Source organism: Mycteria americana, chromosome 1 (genome assembly GCF_035582795.1).
Source record: "Mycteria americana isolate JAX WOST 10 ecotype Jacksonville Zoo and Gardens chromosome 1, USCA_MyAme_1.0, whole genome shotgun sequence".
Classification (NCBI taxonomy): domain Eukaryota; kingdom Metazoa; phylum Chordata; class Aves; order Ciconiiformes; family Ciconiidae; genus Mycteria; species Mycteria americana.
Window position 1 is genome coordinate 195,102,936 of NC_134365.1, and position 15,140 is coordinate 195,118,075.

Consider the following 15,140-nt stretch of genomic DNA (forward strand, 5'->3'; position numbering starts at 1 on the left):
GCTGAGGTACTTAATGCCTTCTTTGCCTCAGTCTTTATTAGCAGGGCCGAATGTTCTATGGGTACCCAGCCCCTGGAGTTGGAAGATCGGGATGGGGACCAGACTGGAGCCCCCATTATCCAGGGGGAAATGGTGAGTGACCTGCTGCACCACTTAGACACTCACAAGTCTATGGGGCCTGATGAGATCCACCCGAGAGTGTTGAAGGAGCTGGCAGATGTGCTCACCAAGCCCCTTTCCATCATTTACCAGCAGTCCTGGCTAACTGGGGAAGTCCCTGCTGACTGGAGATTAGCGAATGTGACACCCATCTTCAAGAAGGGCCGGAAGGAGGACCCGGGGAACTACAGGCCTGTTAGCCTGACCTCGGTGCCGGGGAAGCTGATGGAGCAGATCATCCTGAGTGCTATCACACGGCATGTAGAGAATAACCAGGGGATCAGGCCCAGCCAGCATGGGTTCAGGAAAGGCAGGTCCTGCTTGACCAACCTGATCTCCTTCTATGACAAGGTGACCCGCCTAGTGGATGAGGGAAAGGCTGTGGATGTTGTCTATCTAGACTTCAGTAAAGCCTTTGACACGGTCTCCCACAGCATTCTCCTGGAGAAACTGGCTGCTCATGGCTTGGACGGGTGTACTCTTCACTGGGTAAAGAACTGGCTGGACGGCTGGGCCCAGAGAGCGGTGGTGAATGGAGTTTACTCCAGTTGGCGGCCGGTCACAAGTGCTGTTCCCCAGGGCTCTGTGTTGGGGCCAGTTCTGTTTAACATCTTTATCAATGATCTGGACGAAGGGATCGAGTGTACTCTCAGTAAGTTTGCAGACGACACCAAGTTGTGTGGGAGTGTTGATCTGCTGGAGGGTAGGCAGGCTCTGCAGAGGGACCTGGACAGTTTGGATTGATGGGCTGGGGTGAATTGTATGAGGTTTAACAAGGCCAAGTGCAAGGTCCTGCACTTGGGCCACAGCAACCCCATGCAACGCTACAGGCTTGGGGAAGAGTGGCTGGAAAGCTGCCTGGCAGAGAAGGACCTGGGGGTGTTTGTTGACAGCCGCCTGAATATGAGCCAGCAGTGTGCCCAGGCGGCCAAGAAGGCCAATGGCATCCTGGCCTGTATCAAAAATAGCGTGGCCAGCAGGACTAGGGAAGTGATTGTGCCCCTGTACTCGGCACTGGTGAGGCCGCACCTCGAATTTTGTGTTCAGTTTTGGGCCCCCCACTACAAGAGGGATATTGAGGTACTGGAGCGTGTCCAGAGAAGGGCAACGAAGCTGGTGAAGGGTCTGGAGCAGAAGTCTTATGAGGAGCGGCTGAGGGAGCTGGGACTGTTTAGCCTGGAGAAGCGGAGGCTGAGGGGAGACCTCATCGCTCTCTACAACTGCCTGAAAGGAGGTTGTAGAGAGGTGGGGGTCGGTCTCTTCTCCCAGGTAACAAGTGATAGGACAAGAGGAAATGGCCTCAAGTTGCGCCAGGGGAGGTTTAGACTGGATATTAGGAAATTTTTCTTCACCGAGAGGGTTATCAAGCATTGGAACAGGCTGCCCAGGGAAGTGGTTGAGTCGCCATCCCTGGAGGTATTTAAAGGACGTTTGGATGAGGTACTTAGAGACATGGTGTAGTGGTAGTTTTTGGCAGTGTTAGGTTTATGGTTGGACTCGATGATCTTAAAGGTCTTTTCCAACCTATATGATTCTGTGATTCTGTGATTCTGTGATATCTGAAGAACATTGATCCCATCAGAGGTTTTTATTGGATGTGCTGAGAACCTCTGAGAGACTCTAGGCATCATCAGCAATTATGACTTCCAATATTTTGGCTATGCTATGAGTGTGAGATGCAGAGGGGCTAAGAAGAGTCCAGTGCTGAAACCAGTGTCAGCACCAACAAGATGGAGTACCTGGGCGGTCCTACAGGAAGCACTCCAGCATCACTCTTTGCCCAGAGGTCCCTGGAGCTCCCTGTGACTAAATTTCCTTGAGTTTTCAAGTCACCTCTTGTTAGGACATGTCACCACTGCAAGGTTAGGCATTGAAGGGTAGTGTTAGGTGTACTCTTTCATATAGGACTGGCTGTTGAATCACAGGGTAGCACGTTTGCTCATTGCTATGAACAAATAAACTGTGACTCAGCCAGAAGTGCTAGAAAGGCCTGGGAATAACAGGCAGCAAGTGGGGTAAGTGTTGTGCCCAGGGATAGTATGTGCAACGTATAGTGTAGATGTGCCTGGGAGAGCTTGGAAATACTTAGACTCAGAGTATGGATACCAGGAGTGCATCCCAACCAGGAACCCTCCTGCCAGGATGTCCATAGAATCGACTCAACAGAGCACTGTAGGCATCTCATGTGAACCTGGCAGCAGTTTATTTTAGCCACATCCTTTGACTTTCCTGTCCGTGCTGAGGGATGATGAATTTAAAATATATTTTCCCAATTCTTATGACTTTAGGTATACAAATCCTACTTTAAACTGTTTTCCTAACATGATGATGTTTCAATCCTTTACCAGAAAGATATTTTATCAAGTAATCCTGGTATTTGTTAATCTGTAACAACATATTATTTAACTTCACTTGCAGACAGATCTGAGTGTTGTTAGGCAAGCATCTGCCAAAACCAATACAGGCTTTACTTACCCTCTATGGAGGGAGAGGTCACAGTAAATTTCTTGTCAAGCTGCCTCCAATCCCTTTGTTGTTGACTATGTAATTAAAAGAAATTTCCAATATGTACATGAATGTACACATACCAAATCTGCTGTGCAGTTCTGCTTTATCTATTTTGTCTGATTTTACAGAAAATTGAACATTCCAGAAAAACAAACAAACAAACAAATCCCAAAAAACAGGCAGTCATTTTTTCACTTTACAAACAGCGGGCTTTTAATGCAATTTTAAAATTGGCTTTTATCACTTCAAACTAAGGGTTGCTTGCATAACGACCTGATGAATCACCTCGCAGCTCTAGCAAGTTACCCAGAAGCAGCTGTTAAAACACAATAATCTATTACAGAGAAAAGAGGCTTACATGTTCCCGGTATCATTCTTCAGAATAATTCCTGTATACCTCAAATGGTAATTATGAAAATACAGAGCATTATGATTGAGTATAACTTACATTCAGGCACTGAGCTTAAACTAACCAAAGCTTCACCAGCCATGTGTCCACCATACCTTTCCCAAGTAATCCTTCTCTATCCCTCACAGAATCACAGAATCGTATAGGTTGGAAAAGACCTGCAAGATCAAGTCCAACCGTAAACCTAACACTACCAAGACCACCACTATACCATGTCCCTAAGCACCTCATCCAAACGTCCTTTAAATACCTCCAGGGATGGCTACTCAACCATTTCCCGGGGCAGCCTGTCCCAATGCTTGATAACCCTCTCAGTGAAGTAAAATTTCCTAATATCCAGTCTAAACCTCCCCTGGCGCAACTTGAGGCCATTTCCTCTTGTCCTATCACTTGTTACCTGGGAGAAGAGACCAACACCCACCTCTCTACAACCTCCTTTCAGGTAGTTGTAGAGAGCAATAAGGTCTCCCCTCAGCCTCCTTTTCTCCAGGCTAAACAACCCCAGTTCCCTCAGCCGATCCTCATCAGACTTCTGCTCCAGACCCTTCACCAGCTTCGTTGCCCTTCTCTGGACACGCTCCAGCACCTCAATGTCTCTCTTGTAGTGGGGGGCCCAAAACTGAACACAGGATTCAAGGTGCAGCCTCACCAGTGCCAAGTACAGGGGCACGATCACTTCCCTAGTCCTGCTGGCCACACTATTTCTGATAGAAGCCAGGATGCCATTGGCTTTCTTGGCCACCTGGGCACACTGCTGGCTCATATTCAGCCAGCTGTCAACCAACACACCCAGGTATTTTCTGCCTGGCAGCTTTCCAGCCACTCTTCCCCAAGCCTGTAGCGTTGCATGGTGTTATTGTGACCCAAGTGCAGGATGTGGCACTTAGCCTTGTTGAACCTCATACAATTGACCCCAGCCCATCGATCCAGCCTGTCCAGGTCCCTCTGTAGAGCCTTCCTAGCCTCCAGCAGATCAACACTCCCACACAACTTGGTGTCATCTGCAAACTTACTGAGGGTGCACTCGATCCCTTCGTCCAGATCATTGATAAAGATATTAAACAGAACTGGCCCCAACACAGAGCCCTGGGGAACAGCACTTGTGACCGGCCGCCAACTGGAGTAAGCTCCATTCACCACCACTCTTTGGGCCCGGCCATCCAGCCAGTTCTTTACCCAGCGAAGAGTACACCCGTCCAAGCCATAGGCAGCTAGTTTCTCCAGGAGAATGCTGGGGGAAATGGTGTCAAAGGCTTTACCGAAGTCTAGATAGACAACATCCACAGCGCTCCCCTCATCCATTAGGCGGGTCCCCCCAGCCTCATCGGCCCCTCCCCGCCCCTCAGCGCCCAACGGCTACTCCGGGCGCGAGCGGGGCCCGCGGGCCGCCTGCGAGGGGGCGGGGCTTAGGAGCCCGCCCTCCTGTCTCTATGGAGATGCCGTGAGGCGCTTCCCGCCCTCAACCTAACCCACCTCGTCGCCATGGCGACTGCCCCCGCCCCTTCCGGGAGCGACTCGGAAGCGGCGGGGCGGAAGCGGCCGGGGGCGCCGCGGTGGGCTGAGGCGGGGGCGGATGAGCGGGCGGCGGGGGCCGCTGTGCGGGGGCCAGGGCCCCGCGGGAGGCCGGCAGGTAACGGCGCTCGGTGTCATGGGTCTCCCCTGCCCGCGCCGCGGAGGGGGCGGGCGGTCGGGTGGCAGTGGCCCCCTGCGCCTCTGGCGGGCTGGGCCGGGCCGGGCTGGGCTGGGCCGGGCCGGGTGGGCCGCGGGAGCTTGGGGCCTGGCCTGCGCCCTTCGGCCCGGCCGCAGCGCGGCCTTGCGGCTTGGCCAGGCCCGGCCCTTTCCGGCTGGCTGCTGCGGTCGGTGGCTCCGTTCGGTCGCTCTCCGCCCTCGCAGGTAGGCCCGTGTCCGTGGCGACGGCAGCAGCCCCGGCGGGCGCGGAGGTGCGGTTGGCTCGGCTGCCCGCCTGGTGGTGCTCGGCGGGGCGGTTACAGCAGGGCCTGGGCGGATCGGGCTCCCCGTCCCTCGCGGGGCTTGCACCTGCGCCTCGCTCGCAGTCGGGCTGGGTGCTCTGTCGGTCTCCCTCTTCTAGGACCTGGCTTCGGCGTGAGCCGGGGCGGGGGTGGAGAGGCTGGATGCCCCCTGGATGGCACGGATGGACACCCCCAGGGCCATCCTGTGCAGGCTTCTTTTTGCCTACCACCTCACCATCTGCCAGAAGCCAGCAGGTTTCAGCCTTGCGGGGAGCTCTGAGTCATTGTCTGTGGGTTTTTTTCTAGTGAAATTGGTTCCATGCAGAAACAGCTGAGTAAGGTTTAGGGAGGTGTGAAGTAGCAGGTATGTGTCATCTGAGATGTAGGAAGGTGTTTGCCAAAGCCATGGCTGATGTGGAATGTAGCTGCAACAGAAATATTTCCACGAATTGAAGTTATGTGTGGTGGAATTTCTTAAGTGAACGGTTCACGTATAATGAGGCACTGTAGTGTTCAAATGTGAAAGCAAAATTGACTTGAATTTTCACATCTCCTCATTGCGAATGATACTAAGGATGGGATTTAAAGATTGGGAGTTTTGAGCTAGGTTGGTTTTTTTTTTTTCATACAACTGTCTAGCTGAATTTAAAAATGAAATGGCATAGGGACATAGTATCTGGGGGTAAGGACATCTAAGGAACCTGCTGGTGCTGTGCAAATTTTACTCACTTCGTAATTGACAGCCTACTATGAGTCAGTATTAAACTAACATCTGAAAATAGTGCTAGAAGGCACTGCTAGTGGAATTGTTGTCTATGGAATAATACCTTCATAAAAGCAAACCAAAAAACCTGATAGGGTATACAAAGTGTTCTGGCTGCTTGTCATTAAATATTCTAGGCTTCTGTGGATATGATGTTTGGGGTGTCTAGGTAGACTGCTGCAATAGAGAAGAGTACTTGGCTATATAATTTCAATTATATGCTTATTGTTACTTTACTATTTAATACAACTAATGTAAAATGATTGTGCAAAGTAGTAGTAGTTATTAGAATAGGAACCTCTGTACTTACACTGAATGGAACTTTTTTGTTTGTACTTTTGGAGGAAAGGATACTATGCAAATGAAATTTAAGTACAATTAACCACTGAACATGTTGTATTTAAATAAAATGCTTATTTAGTTTCTTAATGATATTTTTTCTCCTTGAATTTTTTCAGTACCCCAAGTGTGACCATAAAATATGATTCTTTGCCTACTGCACCAAACTTCTTAACTCCTTTTGCCATTTGGTCACCTGGCTTCAACTACAATGGTAAGTTATGATTCAGGTAATATATTTTCAGATCTTTTCACTCTAGTCTGCTAGCTGTCTGGCTGATGAGGAGAATGTCATTAATGTTTCTCATTTTCTTAAATTATTTTGCTTGTTACTTCTGAGTTCTGATACTTCTTTTTTCAGGGATGTCTTCCTTCATAGCTGGTAAATACTTCTAAACACATAGTCACTGTCCAGTGCATCATAGGAATTATCATATAAAATTGGTGGTGTGTTTTCAGTCATAGCTGGTGTTAGACAGTTGAGTAGGAAGTATAAATCCTGCCTCCACATAGTATTCTTCTATTCACAGGTGACAATATTGCCATGGATTTTTACCTGTTGTCAAGCAGTCAGTGAATTGAATGTCTGAAATCATGCAATTATCCAGTAGACCTATACAGAAAGCATGAGTGACTTTAATATAAACACCTAAACACTTTAAAACTTTAACATTCTGCAGTGGCAGGTTCTAATGAGTAATAGCATGTCAAGTGCTTTTTTTTTTTTTTTTTTTTCCCAAGAACAGGTAAGTAATTTTGTGTTAGAGACACTGTAGGTGAATGGTAAAAAGCCTGAGTATTTTTGCTGTATATTTCTTTTTGTTGTTACTGTAGTATGCTTTTCTCCCCTGAATTCTATTCTGATGTATGAAATAACTAGTACTGCCATGTATTGGATGTGGCTCATAGGCCTTCTGTTCCTTGAGGTTCGAGTAAAGGTATTTGCTTTCATGAACAGCTGATAGGGCTGGGTTAAACTGAGGAAACAACACAAATATATATATATATGGGAAGGAGTATCTATTACAAGTGTTTCTAAGCTTTACCGAAGAGTGGAAGATTCTCCAAAACGCTTCTCTCTATTTTTTGAATAGTGTAGCCTAGATTTTCTAATTGTCATCTCTAATTGTTTTGGTTAATATTTGTTATTACTTTTATTAGGTGTAATTTCTATTCTTACTTTTAATTCTAATTGCCTTTCATTGTTCTAAGACTTCATAATTTACTCAAAGCCTTGCAAGTGTAGACACTTGGTAGTGGGATTAATTACTGTTGATGCAGTTACATGAGGTTTCAGCTGTTAAGTTTAGTATGTTCCAAAGACTGTTTGAGCTCATCTTCTAACTATAAATTCATATCAGTAGTAATAGAGTTTTAGTAGTGATCTTCATATATGAAGATGTTTAAACAGTTAATGTGCTTTCTAAAGAAAAACCTTTGCAATTCTTGCAGCAACAAGCTTTAGAACTGGCATTGGATCGTGCAGAGGTAAGGAGTAGCTACGCTATTTGTTTGCACATAATATATTGGTCTCAGTTAAAAAATAACTATTGTATTTTTATATTTCTTCTGAAAAGCAGTGGCGGAGCATATTATGTAAATATATGTGTATATAAATAATCACCCATACATTTAATATTGGTTTTGCAAAATTCTCACTAACATTGCTGTGTTGTGTATTTGTCTCTTACCTGTCGTACTGAGAATGTCATCAGGTGCAATGATGATAGACTATGTAGGACTTCAGTTTTCCCCTTTTAAACCAGCAAATCTGTGTGCTGTGAAATAAGCAGAGCTGTACAGCGGTGATCCAGAGACAGCTGGCAGAAAGATATGGCAAAATCCTGTTTGTGTTTTTAGGGGTGGCCCAGTTAGAACAAAGAAACAAGTGCCTTCACGTTTGCTGACATCTGATATAATGGTTACCTTGAACCCTGTTATGGGAAATACATGTTTCTGTGGGAGAACCTCTCTTCACTGAAATTCTGAACTAAGCTGTTGATCAAAATACTTCAGACAAATAGTAGAGATTTGGAAAAACCTTGTTAGAATACAAGCTACTTTTAATGTTGGGTGATATCTTTATTCTTTTTTTAATTCAAATATTTAATGTACATGAATTGTATTTATAATACACAGCTCTATAGAGAAAAACTAGTGTAAATGCAAGAAACAAGGGGAAAACTAAGCTTCCTGAAGTTGGTTATGTTGAGGAGTACTTGATTTGTAAATATTGTTGAGCAAGTATGCATGAATTTGATTGTATCTTAGCATGTTGACTTCAGTAGCTTTTACTGCAGTAGTTAACCAAGTACAGTAAACTACCACAGTAGTGTTTAGTACTGCAGTTACAAAACATGAATGTAAAATCAAGACTTTGCATCCCATAGCCATGAAATGCTGTGTTTCACAGCTAAATTGTAACGTGTCCTTGTTGATGACTGTAGCATACACAAGATCATGTTTAGTACACTTTTGAAACAGTTGTGTACCATAACAGTTAATTACTTTCTGTATCCATAGAACACTGTCTGGTAATGATCTAAAGTTGCATGGTAGCTAGAATTAAATTTCTTTGTAATATATATGTTATCTTTTGGTTTACTTTTCTAGTATATCATCGAAAGTGCCCGTCAGAGACCTCCCAAAAGAAAATATTTATCCAGTGGAAGGTAGTAAGAGTTTCAGTATTTAGCTTTTAAATAGCATTTCTTTGATTTAATTTTGGTTACATTTTAAGCTTTTTTTGATTTCAGAAAATCTGTATTTCAAAAACTCTATGATTTATATATAGAAGAATGTGAAAAAGAGCCTGAGATAAAGGTAAGTGGAAATTGCTGAGAAGCTTTTCATTGCTGTTCTGAACAGGCAAGTTGAGAAAATACTTTTTTTTAATTTCACTTTATTCTTTTTTTAACAAAGGAATTAATTCTGGTTACTGTAGTAGTTACGTAAGGCTAACACTACAGGAGAAATGACTGTTATGACTTTTGTGGACTTAACTGTGTAATTTAATAGCATCATCGTAGTTCAGTTTGAAATAAAAACAAGGTGATGGGAGGGCCAATAGTTACCTGGTAACCCTAAATCTGTTTTTAAAGGTAATAAGGTGGAATGCTGGTAGAGGATTGTAAAGATTGTGCTCTTGAGATACTTTTCTGTATATGAAGAAAGAGAATTTCAAAGGAATGATCTAGAATGCAGAGGTGTATCTAACAATTTTATTAGATAACAGTACTATTAAAATAACTGAGTGATTATAACATGAGTAGGAAGGCCTAGACTGGCTTGAGTGACCTGTTCATTCTGACTTAATCCTGTGTTACTGAAGTCAGTTGTGGTCAAGTTCAGGGCTAGTGTCAATGTCCCGTGAGTTGTTGTCAGTATCCGTGTTTCAGAATCAATTGCTTAGCCTGACTGCCATGGGAAAAAATGCGAAGAATTTTTTAGAGTCTGTGCTTTGTTGTAAATTCACATTTATTTCTTGGATAACTGATGAACTGCTAAGGCATCTTGTGAAATTTTTTCATAACATTAACAAAGAAGCTCAAACAGGCTTAGCAACAATAAATCTAAGGTGTAAAAGGTACAAGCTACTTTTCTAAACTGTGAACATCAAATGGAATGAGAAGAACAAACGTGGGATCTGCTATATTGCTGCTTCCCAAGGAAGTAAAAACCTATGAGAAGACAAATGGAAATGAGATATTAGTTACTGAGCACCTGTAATTCTTTTTGGTGATTCTGATGTAGTTGGTTTTATTTAGCGTATGATAGTGATTTGAATCACAAACGTGAGTAAGGTGTTAAGCAAATTACAGAGTTGAAAAGGTTAAAACATCAATAGTGAATGAGTAACAAGATATTTGAGCAGCAGGGAGAAGATTGGGCTTGCTAGACTAGAATCTGGAACAAAAGCAGGATTTCTGTGTGATAGCTGTTGCTAAACTAGAAGGCGCTCAGCAAACTTACCCAACTATAACAAAATCAAAGTAGTGAAGAGAGTTATAACATCACAGTAGATTATTGCTGATCTAGATTTGAATAAAAATTTAAGTTCTTCTTTATTGAAGAATTGGAAGCTTATTATGATAGAAAAATTTGTATTTAGAGCCCTTATTCACTGAACTAAGATGTGGATAGTTAGTAGACATATTGGTCTTATGTTATGGATTGTAGTTTTTGAAAATGAGAAGCTCAAAGATCAAGGCGCAAAGGTTAGAAGATAATGCTATTGTGAAACTTCATCCATGAGCATAGGACTGCTTATTTGTCCCTTTATTTGCACAATAAAACTGAAGGAAGTACTATTCTGACTAGAGTTTGGCCAATGACATGAACGTAGCTTAAAGGTTTTAGTGTACAGAACTGTCAAAGTTTCTATTCCACTATTGTACCATTTGCTGGTATAAGTTGTGATTATGTTGTCCAGTCAGGAGCAATTTTTAAATTGACACTGAATATTATTTTTCAGTCTTAACTTTCTCCCTTTATCTTAGCTCTTGTAGTACTGCATCTTTCCCATGTTCCTGTTTTTTACCCTGCAGTTTACTTGGTCGTTCATATCCTTGTTCTTGGTGTTCATAGGGAAGACCAGATTTTCCACAACAATTCACAAAGGACTAATTAATGATTCATCCTTTATTAGTCCAGTCTGCCCAGTTTCATTACTTCTCAGCGTCTCTTCTATTTGTGCATATGCACATGCACACTAGAGAGAACTAACTATCTTGAGGTGGTTATCTAGAGCAGTTTGTTTCATTTGGACTCTAGTGTGCAGCATTCCTGTACCTAAAAGTTGAAAGAAATAAAAATCAAAACAATCATTTTGGAAGCAGTCTTAAACACAAATGTAGAAACAGACCTGGTCTGTGGGCTGGAAACTATCTATTCTAGGCAGGTAAATCTGAGGTGCTCCACTAAAAAAATACAATAAAATCAAATAAAAAATTTAAAAATCACTGATCAGTCGCCTGTTCTCAATTGATGCCTTCTGACAGCTGCAACATGGTAGCATCAGTGTGCAAGCATGAAAATGTCTCAGAGTAACGAAAGTTTCAGAACACTGTTAATGGAAGTCACTTGAGTTCCATGTTGGACTAGTGCAAAAATAGTGAAGCACGTATCTGCTACTTTGCTGTAAAAGTGCTTCTAAGAGGTACACTGGTAGCAGTGGGGAATGAGTAAGTACGATACATCAGTAAACCAAATGGTGGCAGATAAGTGGGGTGGGTTTTTTTGTTTTAGTGGGATTTTTTGTCCTTGATTAATCTCTGATTGTGATGAATGATATGCAGGGTTGGATGTATTTGGGAAATTGTATAAAACATCTTTCATGCATCTTTCTGCTCTTGAAGAAAATATAACTAACTTGCATGTGTAAGGTGAGGAAACATTTGACTGTAAGAATGCACTTTAAAGTAAAGCTAACCTCATTAGGGTGAAACAAGCAGACTTTGTTCAGACTACAGTATTATTGAAGTTTCATCTGCAAAAACTTACCTTAGGTGTTACTTAAACATGTTTTCTTGTCTCCACTACAGAGGCTGCATGGCCCTTGTCTTTGAGCTGCATTATTACTAGTCTCTATTAGAATGGCAGCCTAAAGATTGACGCAGCCGGTTACATCCTAGTGGAAGTATACTTAGTTATGAGTTGCAGTCTTCTCTCAGGATCTGATTTCGGTTCAGCTAGGTCACAAACATCTTTAGGCTTCAGTTTATTCCTTGTATTTTGTAACCAAAAAATGATGCTTCCTCAATTTGTTTTATCAAGTTGGGTTTTATTTTTCAGTCAATATATACAAAACTCCGCTTTGCTTTTTCTGCTTCCTGAAAGAACAATGCTTAGCATTGTTCATGAAGTTAATTTTCAAATAGTTAATAGTTCTGTTGAAGTTGAGACAAAATTATACCTTCCAAGGTGCATCTTCTATGCATTCATAAAGTGGTGCTGGGATTAATGAAGCGTGTCCAAAGTCAAGGGAAAAACCTGGGGTGGCTGTTTTAGATTTGCATTTCACAGAGATATAGTAAATAGCTACAAGAGGTTTTTTTTATGGAGGTGATCTGTTTATTTTATGGTTTTTGACCAACTCTTCAGTCAAAGGTAAGTGGGAAAATCGATTTAAGATGCTACAGTGAGGGACAAGAAAAGCAGTCATGATAAAGATAAAATCGTAATTTTGTGTAACACTAGTGCACCCTTGGAGGAGTAGGTATTAAAATTAACATTTCACTTATAGCCAAGGACAGAACATAGAATAAAACATAGCATAAAATCACTACTTCAGTCTTGTTACGCAGGAGTACTCAGTATTCTTTATTTAGTGGTAGTCATCAGAAGTCACTGGGAGTGAAAGGAAGCACCTGTGCCTTCTCTGTGCTGCTTCTCAGCCATCACGCAGTCACTGCGGTGCATGTTCAAGAGGGAGGAGTGCCGCTTTTCTGTGGATGAAGTCAAAGAGGGTTAGGAGTTTTAGCTGATGAAACAGAGCAGTATAACTGGCTTGGTTGCTTGGTATCTGAACTCTTGCAATATACTGCGATGACTGCTAAAGAAATGTAATATACCTCAGGCCGCTCCTTGATCTTTAAAATCTTTCTAGGCAAGACCTGAGCTAATGCTTAATATCAGCTCTGAGCTAGTATCTCTAATAGCCAGCTCAAAGGAGAAAGCTGATTTTTGTACTCATAAAAAATTTAACGTAACTGTACCTGCTTATTGAAATGTTTGTACTTAAGATGCTTATTTACTCCAATGTCTTAGAGAGGCTTTATATTTTAAAATGTGCTTAGAATACATCTGAAGTAGTTCAGGTCATATGAATGCAGTGTCAAAAATGTTCTTAGGCCTGTATTATTGTCCTCTCCTCTTTCCTTAACCTGTCTTCCCCCTCCAACATCTTAACTCCCCAAAAAATGAAACAAGCAAAAAAACTGCAAACTGTAACTGGCCAACTATTATTGAACAAAACCTGTAACTGGCCAACTCTTACTGAACAAAACCTAAAAATTAAAAAATGAAACTACCATGTCATTCACGGAATAAATTTAAATTAGAGAATGATGTGATTAATTCAATTTAATTACATTTACAATTGAATTACCATTATATATTTTACTTATGAGCTGTTTAAGGAGCAGAGGCCTTCCATAAAAATACATCTCGTGGCTATTCCTTGCATGTATAGACAAATTTCTGGGGAAAAAAGATTAATTGTTTATTTAGAAATTCTATGAGTGGTTACTAGTTAGTATAAATTATTCGGTGCCTGTATTTTGAATGGAATAATGCCCTTAATTCAATGATCCTTTTTCTTCAGCTTATGAAAATAGTAAAGTTGAATTAGAAACGGTAACAGTATTATTAGTAACAACTTCTAGAAGCAGCATTAATTCTGTCCCAATGATAGAGGAATGGAATTGTTTTTATTTTTTTGATTGCTTTCTTTTTTATTTTTAAGTATAACTTTAGCATAAATAATAATTTCTTCTTAACCTCTCTTATATAACCTGATGATCATTTTTTATATCAGCTCTTATAGAATTCTCATATTCCTTTCTGTCCTCCTAATGCCATTTCATAACTAAATATGAAAGTATTAATCTATCCAACACTGAAAAAGAACTTTTCCATAAAAGATGACAATATCTCAATTCTTAAGAGAAAAAAAATGTCAGAGTAGTTGAGTGTTGACTTTGCTTTCAAATGGCAATTACTGTTCCCCAGGCTACTTCATACTGTGTCTAAGTGAAAGCCCAATAGCTATATCCCTTACTCAGCAATGTGTCTGAGAACTGAAGCGGTGCATGTGCAGTCTCTTGTTCTGAGGTTGATGTGAGGGGTGGTTAATAGGACTTTTAACTGAAGAAGGTTTTGCATAACAAGCTGTATCACCAGAGTCCTATATGAGGAATTGTCTTTCCTGAGTAGTCTCTACCTTTACTGTTGCCATGACATGTTTTCCCCCATTCTCCCCTGCTCCTCCAGTTCTTTCCTCATTACTTCTCCCGGATTTGTACTGCTTTGTCCCTTTCTTTGTGTTAGTTTCCAGAATTTCTAAGCTGTAAAAGACAGTAGGATGTAGTCACCATCATTCAATGACGCATGGGGAAGAGTTAAATTTGGGCAGTGGTTCCAAAACTACATAGCAGGAGATGAAAAAGATTTTCCTCCTTTTTCTTGGCATACCTGTTAAAATTATCTGTTGGATTATATTGCTGTGGGATTTGGGGTTTTTCAGTATTTTTCTCTTAGGAACAGTTCCCCTACAAGTAATGATTCTGCTTTCTATCTTCCCAATATCTCTGGAAAGATAAATTTGTTCAAAAAGAGATAGCCCGCTACCACTTAGTTGGGTGTATGTGAAATGAGTAGTTGGGCAATCAGAGTGCTAGGGTTAACTTCCACTGAATGGCTCTACCCAGACCTGGTATTCAGCTATGAAATCTACCCTCCAACCAGAAGGTATAAAATTATCTGAGGTTTAGAATTCCTTGTTTTAAGTTCTCAGGGAGCTTTTAAAGTGTTTAAATTTGCAGGATGTACATGGGATCTTTGAAACATACTAATTATTTAGGAAGTGTTATACATGGAAAAGATCATTCTTACAGTTAAAAAAGGGAATAGTCTCTGCAACTGGTGGATCAGATTTCAGCAAATACAGACAAGGCAATGCAATTAAGAAAGCTTCCAAATGCTGTAATTCAATATTTTAATCCTGGAAAGAAATATCTGCTTCTGTTAGGAATATTTGAAAGTACTAAATATTTTGTTGTTTTTATCAAACAATGTATAGTGTATAAATGATGCTTATAGAAATGATACAAATAATAGTGCACTGTAGATTTACAACATTGTAGCGTAGGGTCATCCTTGTTAATCATGTTGTCTGTGGACTTATAATTCGGGGGAGGGGGGTAATTTAAATGGGTATTTTTTTAAAAAAATGTGTGTAAGTACGTATGATAATACATAATGAATATACTCT

General features: G+C 41.5%; 1 protein-coding gene across 16 annotated transcripts in view; it reads left to right on the forward strand.

Moving 5' to 3' along the window:
• Window positions 1-4,571: 4,571 nt before the first annotated feature.
• Window positions 4,572-15,140, forward strand: part of SUPT20H (SPT20 homolog, SAGA complex component) — a 36,532-nt gene continuing 25,963 nt past the window's right edge. For 15 of the 16 annotated variants that reach the window (XM_075490623.1, XM_075490632.1, XM_075490651.1 and 12 more), the window contains exons 1-5: window positions 4,572-4,706; window positions 6,268-6,362; window positions 7,601-7,636; window positions 8,762-8,820; window positions 8,905-8,971. In XM_075490623.1, coding sequence (XP_075346738.1) covers window positions 6,360-6,362; window positions 7,601-7,636; window positions 8,762-8,820; window positions 8,905-8,971 — 165 coding nt within the window. In that variant the 5' untranslated portion in view covers window positions 4,572-4,706; window positions 6,268-6,359. Of the gene's footprint in view, window positions 4,707-6,258; window positions 6,363-7,600; window positions 7,637-8,761; window positions 8,821-8,904; window positions 8,972-15,140 lie in introns of all 16 variants that reach the window. The other variant, XM_075490590.1, reaches the window with a different exon arrangement.